The sequence below is a fragment of the Periophthalmus magnuspinnatus genome, chromosome 22, assembly GCF_009829125.3.
Source record: "Periophthalmus magnuspinnatus isolate fPerMag1 chromosome 22, fPerMag1.2.pri, whole genome shotgun sequence".
Classification (NCBI taxonomy): Eukaryota; Metazoa; Chordata; class Actinopteri; order Gobiiformes; family Gobiidae; genus Periophthalmus; species Periophthalmus magnuspinnatus.
The window spans coordinates 12,322,285-12,335,492 of NC_047147.1; the positions used below are offsets into that span (position 1 = coordinate 12,322,285).

Consider the following 13,208-nt stretch of genomic DNA (forward strand, 5'->3'; position numbering starts at 1 on the left):
AACTCAAGTTACATTTCTCCCTGTGCTGCAAGTTTGTTGATAAAAGCAGGAAAACATAATCTTTCAAAGTTGAACAGAAAGTGTTGTGATCTGCAGTAAATCTACAGCATGTATACAAAACATTATACTCTCTGCTGACGGCTGTGACAGTTTAAACAGGCACCATCTCATTAGTGTAGCCTGGATAGTCTTTGGAGTCTCATCACACATTCACAGATTCATATTTGTGTTCTCCCCCACTGTTTCAGCCCTGAATGAGCACCACACATCTATATATTGGCCTTCTATAAAACAACTCCATTCCCAAGAGGATGTCTGTTTTCTCCTGTCTCTTCTCTAATTGTTGTTTTTCGAAGTTTTTCCAGAGTCGGCCATATTCTGAAGTGGCTGACATATTGCCTGGTAGTGAGTGCTGTTGCAGACCAGTAAACCGTAAATACGACGTAGGGCTAGGAGTTTAGCAATGCGAAAAAGGGATGGCACTCATGAGAATATAAAGTCAAGTCCACTTCACTTTCCTTGGTGAGTGAGAGTGACAAGTTGACATTTGTTTATGCTTACACACAATGGCCTTTTGGATTAGTTTTCTCCTTATTTTTATGCATGTACCTTATCTGACTGGCAGACAATTTAACTGTAAGTACATATTTTAAATTATTCTCTATATGCTAATTATGTATGGATCAATCTTTTAAAGTAATTTGTTTCAGCCACAACCGTGAAAGATCTGCTTGTTTCATCATATCAAGAAAGTCTGGAAATTGTAGATGAAGCGTTATTTCACTCCAGACAAAGGTAATTGGCTGCCTATCGTCTAACTTACCAAAACAAATCAGACCAGATAGTTCTTTTTCTGTTATGTGAGCAGACGGAGCTCAAGCGTGTCCATGTTCTTGCGCCAAGCTGAGCCACAGACCCAGAAGGTGTCCCGAGCCGCAGAGGTTTTTCAGACGACTCTGCAAGTGCTCAAGACCAGAGTGAGACGGAGGTACAGGAGAGAGGTCAGAGTGGCAGGTACACTCAGTTTATCTCATTATTACAATACATGACACTATGACAAGTGATGTTTCATAGACTGAACAAGAACGTTATCTCAAAGTAATATAACAGGTCTTGTTGTTCAAGTCCAAATTTGGTTCACTTTATAACAAATGATTCATTCTGTGGGTTTATTTATAAGTGCAGTATGTACATTTTTTGCACAAAGACTTTATTGATGAACTTGAAATGTCACACTATGGTATTAAACTTATGTAACGCCACCAGAGCCAATTACTTATCAGAACTGTGGAGAATCAATCCCACTTACAAGCACAGTTTTATTTATTTATCTTTTCAATTAAAAGAATGCCTGTTGTTCAATATCAGTACATTTGAACCATTCTGTGGAACATCCCAGGCAAAGGACGAGCATTGCCATGGAGACAGATGACAGAGCCTCCACCAAAAAGGTTATAGAGGTGCACTATGTAATTTTTTTTGCCCTACACTGCAGTTTACGTGTTCACTCCAAACTAGTAGAAGGTAAATTGATTGCCATGGTGTAGGCTGACAGAAGAGATTTTGCCAAGGAACACCATAAACGCACTCATTCATACATAGACAAGGTGTGTGAAGTGTCTTGCCAGTGTCCTATTTTTTGCTTATTTGACGTGACTTTTATGTACTGGGTTTGTACGGGTTTAATTCTGTGTAATACTTGGAGGTGGTGCAGATTGGGAATGCGTTAACTATCACTGGTTTATCACTGATTTCTGATAACGTGAAGCTCACCGTCTCTGTGTTCTAATGCTGTCAGAGCTGCTGGTGTGGGAGGACGTAGCACTGATGTCAGAGCTGTCCCAGTGTCCCCCAACTCCACTCCCCTCTGAGTGCCAGGACCACCACAACTACAGAAGCATCAATGGACTCTGCAACAACAGGTGACACAAGCGCTCATTTTACGTTGCATATTATTAGTTTGGATGGGACTATGGGGTTCTTGCTGTTATGCAATTGTTACAGCAGAAATGGTGTCAAACCAGTGTTGCTAAATTTCCTCTGCAGTTAAATTATACAGATATATCAGTTATATGTGGGAGTGGGGGTGTCCACTCAGTGCGATGAGTGCAGGCCCCAGGGCAGACTCAGGGCATGCCAAAGGGACTTGGAATAGCTGCATTTCTGTAGAGTTTTACTGGGATTATCTTTTGTGCTATTCAAAAAAACACAGAAACATTTTGTGCAGTCTGACAAATACTATTACTGATTGACAACTTGCAGGTTTCCATATGAACTGTTGATTATATATTTGTCATTATAAGATATCTGGGGACATGTTTATCTAGATTAGAAGATTTTCGTAGATTTTCAATTTAATCACAATTGCATGTTAAGCTTTATTTTTGGTCTTATGAGGTAAAGCTGTGATTGCTCAGATCTGGCTGTCAATCACTCAAAAATCACTCAAAGTATGACCAATAGGGAGGATGGATGGGGAAAGTGGACAGAATTTGTGGAAAACTTAAAAGAAGTGGATCACTTTTATATCTTTTATACTACAAATTAGCAAATCATCACACTGTAATTTATAAACTGTTATATTGTCACTGCTGTTTGAAATAATGGCCTAGCCCTAAACTAGAATATTCTTAATTTAAAGACAAGTCTCTGCAAAAGTAAATAAACTGTAAGATCGCAATAATACCTTGGCAAAAGTCTGCACCATCCAGCCCAAGAAATCACTTTTTCGTCCGTTTCTTTGTAAAGTATTTTTTAGTCATTAGGTTTGTACATGTGGCTGACTTTAACTTGACTTTGAAAAGATATATCTGTGCTTACCAAGTGTAGGAAAACAAATGGTGTTGTCATTTTGCTTTGGCACACTCAGCCCTGTGTGGTGGCTAGTGCCGTGTTCCTGGAGAGCCTTTTTGATTCTTTTTGTCAGGCAAAACCCTCTCTGGGGAGCAGCCAACAGCGCGCTGGTCAGATGGCTTCCAGCAGAATATGAGGATGGGGAGAGAGAACCCAAAGGCTGGAACTCACTGCGACTCCACAACGGATTTCCACTTCCCTCGGTAATGTGTAAACCACTTCTCTCCGGGCACCATAGTCTGGGAACGCAATTAAACAAAAACTTACCTTGTTCCAAAGCTAAAGCTAATGTTTTTAAGCATGTAATTCTATGGGCAGTTGTAAAGATTGAAATTCTGTGTGTGTTTTAATATATATATATATAAAACTGTGAGGTGCAACCTAAAAAACACATTTAGACATTTAAGCAGCTATAGACACATACAAACACAGCTCAATCACTGCTTCATTCGCTCTATTCACCCTCCCCAACATTTTTTCACATGAAGCACTTTCCATTATTCTCCTTCCACATTTTCAGTGTGGGAGTATTGGGACCCTTCCACATTTTCACATGTCACCAGTCCAGTACTCTGAACACAGGTTTGCTCAGATAAGGCACTTCTCCAGCTGACACAGCCTGGGTGACTTTGGCAGGTCACATGGTAATCAGCGTTGAATGAAGTCCAACGTTTGCATCCATATTGGAAAAAAACAGAGCAATCCCATAAACCTTGTATCAAAGTACCTGTGTGGTTTTGACATTTCCAGCATCAATCGTTTTCCCAACTACATTTTATGAATCTTTTACTGAAAGAACCATACTACTGCCAAAACTGTGTACTCCCTTGTATGGTGTATACTCCATGGACTCTTTTAGTTCTAATTACTTTCTCTGATTGTAATAACAATCATTGCATCACGGTAGTAATTTATGCACTCGTTAGCACTATGGTTCTTTAATGAGAAAAGGAACTCATTAAATATGCATTAGTTGTATCGGGCCTCTTTATTTACCTCCATATAGAGCTGCGTTAATTTACTAATGTGTTTGAGAAAAGTAATAATCTTTGATGCTAACGACCCCCTTCATAATAAAAAGTTGGGCTAACAGCAGAAGCGCACTTGCTTATTAAATTCATTTCATAAATCAGTGTAATTAAATGCCAAAGTGAAGTTTGTTAGAAATAGAGAATGAATGAAAGGGGAACTGCATCAATGAGGTCAAAAATGTTTTAAAACGTTTTTTTTTTTTGTTTTTTTTTTGTTTTTACATAAAGCACTATCTAATAATAGCAGAACCACACAGTTTCAAAAGTACAAAAGTAGTCATATTTGTTTGCCCTTGTATTTATGTGTGTCTTACATTCTGTGAAATATAGCATAAGGTTGAATCGGTGTGAAAGTTACAACTGATTTTTTTTTTTTTTTTTTACTGCAACCTCAAGAGATTTTTTGGAATATCTCTTGAGCTTGAACTTATCCCTTATCCAGATTTAAGTGTTTGCTATCGGCGGAGTGCCATTAACCAGACATAACGTCACAGGTGTGGGAGGTTAGTAAGACCATCCTGAGGAGTACTATTAAACCCAGAGAGGACGAGTACTCTCAGCTTCTGGTGGACTGGGGCCAATACATCGACCACGACATCACCTTCACCCCCCAAACTACCAGCATGACCTGCCTCAACACATGTCAAAATGTGCATCCGTGTTTTCCCATAAAGGTATGTTATAATTAAAGGTCAGACATTATGCAACCCAGGTTATAATGATGTTACCTCATCAAAACATACCTAGAGTGTTTGGTTTCATTCACACATGTTTGAGTGACACTTTATTATTAGTGTGTCTACATCTACATATGCAAACCGTAAAATGGCTGATGAAAGCTGTGGTTTATGTTTCTTCACTTAATTATATTGAATAAAATAAAGACTTCATATGTTTGTACTATTGTCTGTAATATAGTTATAACTGAAACGTGTTCAATTGTTCAAGCAAAATCTTCCACAAATGCTTAAAAGTGTTTCCCTCAGCTTTATACTGAGCCTATGTTGGCTCAAGTGATCTATATTTTAATCATTTTACACAAGTATGGAGAATAAATTGCATGGTCTGCTTATTAAAAAAAGACTGATTTTAGATTAAATAGATTTACTTATATATGTTTGTGTCATATTTTTTAGTTCAGCCCGTTTTAGACTAGGGTAAAAATGAGACTAGGCAGAGCCACCATAGTCTCTTCTATTATTGGGAAAGTGCTTAAAGGTTTTGTCTTTTTCATTGTTATTCATGCACATTAACCTGTGAGTCAGAAGATATTTTATTGATAATATTCACAGACAGGTGATGGCTGCATGCCCTTCCACCGCTCATCCCCAGCCTGCTGCTCTGGTCCTGACCTGAGCCAAACTCTCCAGCGGCAGCAGCTGAACTCCATCACCTCCTTCATCGACGCCTCTGTAGTGTACGGCCATAACACGGAGCTGCAGGCCTCTCTGCGGGGACCCGATGGAAAACTGTCTGTCCACCAGGAGTTCAGTGACTCCAGAGGGCGCCCGTACCTGCCCCCTGTGCCCTCCTCCCCCTCCGGTTGTCTGCAGGACGTCCGGCAGAGAGGGGGGTTCAGGGTGGAGTGCTTTCACGCGGGGGACAGTCGGGTGAATGAAGGCCTGCCCCTCACCGCTCTGCACACGCTATGGCTCAGAGAACACAACCGCGTCGCACAGGAGCTGAGAGTCCTTAACGCTCACTGGAGCTCAGAGACTGTGTACCAGGAGACGCGCAAGATCATCGGAGCAATGCACCAGGTGAGCAGGGTCATATAGGCCCTCCAGAAACCAACGGACCACGACTGCAGTCAACAACAGAGAGTTACACAGCAAGTAGTTCTGCTTCTTATAAGATATTCTATTCTCTAATAAAACTTCAGTTGCAAAAGCCTGTACAAATGCAAACCAATCGCAGTCATCGAACCAGTTTCAATCTGTTTGATCCCCTGGTCACGTCACAGCATAAAAGAATAGGTAGTCAAACTCAATTTAAAATGGATTAATAAAATAAAGACGTTAAAAGTTAGTGCACACTATATTTACTGTAGTACAACACTTTGAACTTCAGCCCCTTAAAGTATCAGGAGTTTTATATCTTTATTTATTACTACAACTGCTTTTGCTACTACACATACAACTATCAAATAACAATTACTCCTTCACATTAACTGTGTTGTACTTTTGGAGATTTCAAAACAAACATCAATTAAGCAATTATGAAGCTTAGTGTAGTACAAAAGAGTAGTAGAACAGTACATTACCACCACACTGTACTTATTTTACCCAGATGAGCCCATCATTTTCTTAGTCTTGTCATTCACTTGCCATTGAACAAATACTTCCATTTCTTCAATAATATTTTACAAGATTTTAGTACTTTTTTCCCCCCAAAATAGACATGTGTATATTATGAATGAATATTACAAATTTGAATATTGACTAAACAAATATTTAAAACAACCAATTGAGATAATTTAAAATATCTTATTAATTTAAATCCCTTCTGAAAACGTTTATTGTTCACTGGCAGATGACTCATTGTATATTAAACCAGCTGAACCACTTCAGCTGAGACATCAAAGTGAATTAATGGCAAATTCTTTGTCTGATTTATGATTCTCTTTGTTTCCTGGTAGATAAATTATGGTATATACTTTGTAAACTGTACAGGACACACTGATTTAACATTAGGGCAAGGACAAGTCAATAGAAGGAACGCATTAAGTGAGTAATAACAGTGAAAAGTGGACAAAAGATGCATGCTATGGTGTGTGCTACAGAAAAAAAACACAGTTATGTTTACTCTCGCTGTCACGTAATGGAAATATTAGCCACTTCCAGGCTTCAAGATACACCTACAAGCTTGAAATAAAGGGAGTCACCCAGTATTATGTCGGTCAAATCAATCAAAACAGAACTGACTGATTTGAACAATGGTGCGTTTTGATGTAACAGAGCAATGCCAACAAAAACTCAACTAAGTTAGAGCTGGGAAATATCTCTACCTCACGTGTTTAAGTGACCAGCACATTCGCTTCTTCTGACTCATCGGGGTTCATTTTTGGATTATGTAGCAACTTTCTGTGTTGAATTTGCATGTTCTACTTATGTCTGCATGAAAATGGTACTGTGGTTTACCCCGTTAGCCAAAACAGACACCCCCTAAACCTTCAGCTTGGTACTCTTTATGTTATCTCACAAGTAGCTACTAAACAGGTTTGTGTAAAGAAAAATTCAAATATTCTGCGACTTTCTGAGCCAACTACGGCCTGTAAATAGTCTTATTTTACTTAGCCAGGATATTGGCTGAACTGATATTTGAAAGCCAATATCCGTTCCAGCGAATGTTTCAGTATCTGTGCTGATATCTGACACCAGTATCAGATCAGACCCCGGTTGTCTCCATGGTAATGTTTTCTTTTGGCTATAATTTCCATGGACTATGTTTTGAAGTATGATTTTAACTTTATTTCAGTGAAGTCATGCCGGTGACAAGCCACATCCAGAACGTTACATACTGTAACTTTGAGTGTGTTTATTCAACTGCAGCTGTTCCCTAATTGGAATTTCTTTATTCTCGAGACTTGAACTACTAGTTTTGGTGATCACAAAAATCAAAAGGGCCTAAGAAAGACAGTTTAGAATGATTTATCTTCCTGTATATGAAAAAAAAGCTGTTTGCGATGTATTTAAAATGATATCAATTTGTTTTCTGTTCTGTTCACAGTGTTCAGATAGGGACAGGGTGACTGTAGTGAGAAAATGAAGTATTTAATCTGTGAGATTTGGGGAGCTGACATTTGGCTGCCTCAGTGGATTAAGAAGACCTTATTTCAGTTGATTCAGAGCTTTAGAATATTAAAAAGAGAAAGGGCCAAGGTGAGATACAACTGCTTTAAATAATTTGGAAGAATAAAGACAAGGCAGGTAGAGGATTTACATGCTGCTACCATAACTATGACCAGCATGATTGAAAATCTGTGAAAATCCCTCATTTTAGTTGCTGTGTAGCATGCAAACCACTGCTCCGCTGCAGCTTCAGAGAGTATGTTTAAGTACATTTAAACATTGTATTTTTTTTTACAATATGAGTCGACCTGGCATTTCCGTTTAAGTGGGAATCCCATTCATTTCAATTAAGAATTTGGGAAATGTTTTGCAGCTAAAATATGGTGGTCAAACATCACCAGAAAGCCACAACTCCTACCCAGCTTGGAGCCTTGGACATAAAAAGAGCATTTTTTTTGAGTTTGGGGACAGTTGATCCCTAAATCCAATACAGTAATGTACCTGCTGCAGTCCTGCATGTCACAATAAAGAAGACGGAGCACGGACATTGCTGTCAGGCTGGGCTGGAGGCGACCTGTTAGAGAGAAGGAAAAACTTATTAGAACAATTGCATCTGAGAGCTTCAAGTTGATTTATCTTTTTGTGTTGACAGAAACTACATCTAATCAATACCAGCCATTGATTCACATTTTTGCTCTTAAACTTGCACTACTGCATCATATTCCTCTTTATCAGGCTGCAGCTGGTTCAGTTGGAGCTTGTGAAATTTCCTACGGAGCTCTGACAAACGTCATGCTGATTTCTGCTACTTAGACAAGGCAATTACAGAAAAAGTGGCACGAGTAGCCACTTCATTCTGTGTTAGCGCGGCAGGTGTATTCTGCACAGTGCGCTCGTCTGGGCCCTCTCCCAACAGTGAGGGCGGTTGTCCATGTGGTTGTTTCTGAAGAATGTAGCTTTTTATACACATAACTGTTGGAATTCAGATGACATTAGGACATTCTATTGGACAACAACATTTAATACAGTTGTGGGGCAGGTAAAATGGACATTGTTAAAATGCAGATATGCCCATTACAAGGCAAACTTCCAAGTCTAACTTCCATATACAGCATACCTTTAGAAGGCAGGAGTGCTACTTGAATGTGTAAGATTGTGCAAAATTGTCCTTTTGGTGCTCTTCGGTGTAGGGAACATTGTTTAGATAAACAGTCATTTGAAACAGGCAGATGGAGGGTCTGATGTTTGTAAGGCGGTGTGTGATTTTATTTTCCTGTTACTGTGTGTCCTCTGTGACAAATGTAACTTGTACATTAATAAACCAGTGTTTACGTTGCCTATTTGTGCTGTACGGTATATTGGAGTTTTGAGCTCTGTATTTGCCTTCAACCAAATATTGCAAGAAAAGCTTTTTTTATTTGATGGCTAGAATCTGAGGGTAATAAGAACCCTTTTGAGATCTTGCTCAATAATCTTGGTGAGGAATTCTAAGATGAAGATGAAGAACTGTCTATCTGTGTTATACACTTTGAAGTTTCTTCTCAAACAGTTTTTACATGCATTTAGCAAGTACATAGTTTAGAGAGACAGTGATCTTAAAAGAGAATGCTCTGCTGTTTTTGGCCTTGTTCAATGTGTTGTTTAGGATTATCAGCCCACTCAGCACTGTCCCAGCTGTTGTCAGTTCACATCTCAGCCCAATCATTCCAGCTGACAGTGGTGTACACAAGGTAGAAGTATAGGCGACTGTCAGGAACTACTGTGTAATCTCAAGTAATACTGGCTGCAGTCATTTGAATAACAGATGTACGTACATTCTTTAAGGTGCATTTAAAAAAATTTTTTCAAAGTAAAATATTTAGTAACATCGTTTCACTCAGGGTTTATGGCCCCTAAAGACAGATGCTGATTAACAATTTCATGAAACTCAGAAAATATTGTATAGTCAAACAATTGATTAATTGGTTTCTGTCTCCTGTTTGCCCTATTAACCATCCTAAAACTATCACACTACTCAAGCTAGGTACTTCTGGGCAAGATCGTAGTTCATGAAAAAACTCCTCTTTTAACTCTTCCTATTGGCTGTCTCGGAAATTTGGACATTTTCATAACATGGCTTTTTTGAAGAGGCTTGTTGTAGATTTTTATGGACAGTATCAAATAATTACACAAATCTAACTGTCTTTGTGTTTACAGTATATTTGTACCATCCAAATCATTGCCTTTTTCATTCCGCTAAAGCTGGAGTGTGGTCGGTAATGGAGGCCAGAGGGCATATGAGCAGGTGGATCCATTCATACATTATATACAACCTATTGTCTGTGGGCTGCCACTTAAACATTCAGAGAGATGTGCTGCTTCAAGTGCTTGGAAAAAAAACAAATGATAAGGTCACAAGTCATTTTCATACTCAGTGAACGCCTGATATTTTCTAGGACATCAAAAACAAAAAAACAAAACAAAATGGTGAGCTGCTCTCATTCCGATTTTCATTTCCATTTGAGGGCTCAAGGCTACGGCCATTTTTGTCATGGCATGGGGAAAGTCATTACCTTACTTTGAGATATGTTCTGAAAAAATGTTTCTTTTTAACATTAATTCTATTCATTTTATTCTAGCTACATTGAGACATTCAAGGAGCATATCTTTTGTTTATTTAATTGCTAATATAAAGCTAGCGTTAGTTACAGGGTTTTAATCACTATTCACTGAGCAATTCAGAAACAAATTCTGCATTCAGTGTAAATAATAGTTAAATCACCAAAGGTCATCTGGTGTACATTAAATAAGATAAATCAGATATGAGATTGCTTGGGACCTAACACATAAATCTACCCATACATATAGGAATGACTTGTTTCTCATTATTGGTGGTTATTTATATATTTGTGTCCCACTTGGTATATGTTGATAGGTTTGAGCATGGAGAAATATGGTCCAACTGTGCTTTAGACTCTGGGGAATGTTAATTAAAAGCGTGCGTCTGTACTCATCAGAACACTCTTTTTATTCCCCATAGATCATAACCATGAGGAGCTACATTCCTAAGATTATTGGTCCGGTGGCGTATGAATACCACATTGGGCAGTACAAAGGATACGACCCGACGGTTAACCCTTCAGCCTCCAATGTGTTTGCCACAGCTGCGTTCCGCTTCGGCCACGCCACCATCTCTCCCATCCTGCCTAGACTCAACCAAAGCTTCCAAGAACATGAGCATTTTCCCAATCTGAGGCTGCACCAAACGTTCTTCAGCCCCTGGAGGATAGTAAAAGAGGGTCAGTGCATAAGACAGTAAACAAACTGTTAATGTCATTCTAAAGATTACTAAAATAAGTAGTTTTATAGTTGTGTGATCACATTTACAGACATCTAACATGTTAATCTGATCCTTTATGTAAAATACAGTGGGGTAACTTATACAGGATCAAACATCTCAAGACTCAAAGAAGTAGTCGGTAATCTACAGGGAAATCTGCGTAGGCTTATTATGGGCACATTAGTGAGTCAAATGAGCGGTCATAAGTTTAAACGTATTTATATCTGACAGGAATTTTACAGACATAATTATATTTCAGAAGTTACATATTTTTTTCTCTAAATTAAAACTAACATTACAAAATTGACAACTCTTGAAGGTCTTTAAACCATATTATGATGCTGTTACCTCCACAAAAACATACCTGGAGATGTGTTTTGTTTCATTCATTCATGCATTTTTGAGTAATCCTGCATTATTAGTCTAATCTCCAAAGCTCAAAATGCTCTGTTCAACCTTGCGATGACAAGTGTGACCTTTATTTCAGTAGAGATTGACATTTCCAGGGCTGAAATCATCCAAATGGTTCTAGTGAAGGTGTAGGGTGTTTAAAATCACAGTGGAGCACTTCCTGTATTACCACATGACATCACAAGGTGGAACAGAGTGTTTTCTGTTGCAGGGTTTGTGTTTTAAACCTGTGTGGATGGAACAAAACACAACTTCACGTATGTTTGTGATGAGGAAACAACATTAGAATCTGTTGTTTAGTGTAATATGGGCCCTTAAGTGTCAATAGCTGAACGTTCTAATAATAAAAGAAACTAGTTTATTTTCAGTATTTCCTATGGTTTTATTTAGGCGGGATTGAGCCGGTCCTGAGAGGTCTAATTGGGACAGCGGCTCCAGCTGCTCATGCGGACATGCTACTGACAGAGGAGCTCACCGACAGACTGATCGTTCTCAATATCCCCCAACAAATGGACCTGGCAGCACTTAACCTACAGAGAGGACGCGATCACGCTCTGCCAGGTACAAAAATATAGCTCAGGTCAGAGGTTAACTAACACGCTTCAGTTAACAGAGGATACGCTTTACTTTTTGTAACATTATTACTTCATGTTTGAACTGGACTCAAAAAAAGAGATTTCTTTGTTTGCATGCTAAAATGACAGAGGGATTTATTTTTATTTTTGATGCCATGTAGCCTGAAGGTATTGAATTAAAGTCCTGGCATTAAGCAAACAAAAGTATATAAATGAAAATGTCCAAGAGAATTAGAAAAAACGATTCAATTGCTTCTGATGAATAAAAATGAGCACAGTTCAGCACAGAATAACTACTACTTGGCAACAGTTTCATCTTTAGTTGTTTGTTTGTGTAGTGGTTTACTCTAGAATATATGCATAGAAATACACAGTATATATATGCATAGAAATGTACAGTTTTTGAGTCTGTATACTAGTACTTTTTAGATTTTTTATGTGATACTTTTACCTCTGCTCTCAGTCTGTCTCACTTAAGCTGGACAAACGTCTCCTGATAGCTGGTGAACCAGATCTTCTGCCCTACCCTTGGCATGTTCTTCTGTTTGTTTTGTTTTTACTTGTATCTGTCAATCACTTATAATCACAAAATGCTTCAAGTATTACTAATGCGAAACTTAAACTTTATGACCTGACATAAATTATGACCTGACTTAGATGGGGGAGTACACGGGTTGTAACAATACAGTTACACACACACAGTAACTTAGACTAAAAAGATTAATTGAACATGTGCTAATTTCTAACATGATATGCGTTTGATGTCAGGATACAACAAGTGGCGAAGCTTGTGCGGGCTGGAGCCTGTGAGAACATTAAAGGACTTCTCTGAGGTTGTGGGAGATGAAACCGTTGCCAAGAAGATCCTGGGTCTGTACAAACACCCTGACAACATTGATGTGTGGCTTGGAGGACTTGTTGAAAAGTTTCTTCCAGGTTCAAGAACTGGTCCTCTTTTTTCATGTTTGGTAGCAAAGCAGATGAGATTGCTTCGTGATGGCGATAGGTATCTTGTTATTTAAAGAACATAATTGCACATATATGTATTACGTCATGTCAAACAACTTTTTGGTTGCTTTTAGGTTCTGGTGGGAGGCTGCTGGTCAATTTGTTCAGCAGCAGAAAACGGAGCTTTTGAAAACATCCCTGTCTCGGCTCATTTGTGACAACAGTGATATCACACAAGTTTGTCCTGATTCCTTCAGGCTATGCAAATATCCATCTGATT

The 13,208-nt window shown here is 38.6% G+C and overlaps 1 protein-coding gene across 1 annotated transcript; it reads left to right on the forward strand.

The window, feature by feature from the left end:
• Positions 1-521: 521 nt before the first annotated feature.
• Positions 522-13,204, forward strand: tpo (thyroid peroxidase; the record flags this gene model as incomplete). Its single annotated transcript, XM_055231282.1, has 11 exons — positions 522-636; positions 711-795; positions 869-1,014; positions 1,799-1,922; positions 2,927-3,056; positions 4,379-4,558; positions 5,177-5,644; positions 10,695-10,953; positions 11,796-11,966; positions 12,749-12,986; positions 13,063-13,204. Coding segments are annotated over exons 1-11 (2,013 nt in total), but the record flags the coding sequence as incomplete, so codon positions are not given.
• Between the last annotated feature and the right edge of the window lie 4 nt (positions 13,205-13,208).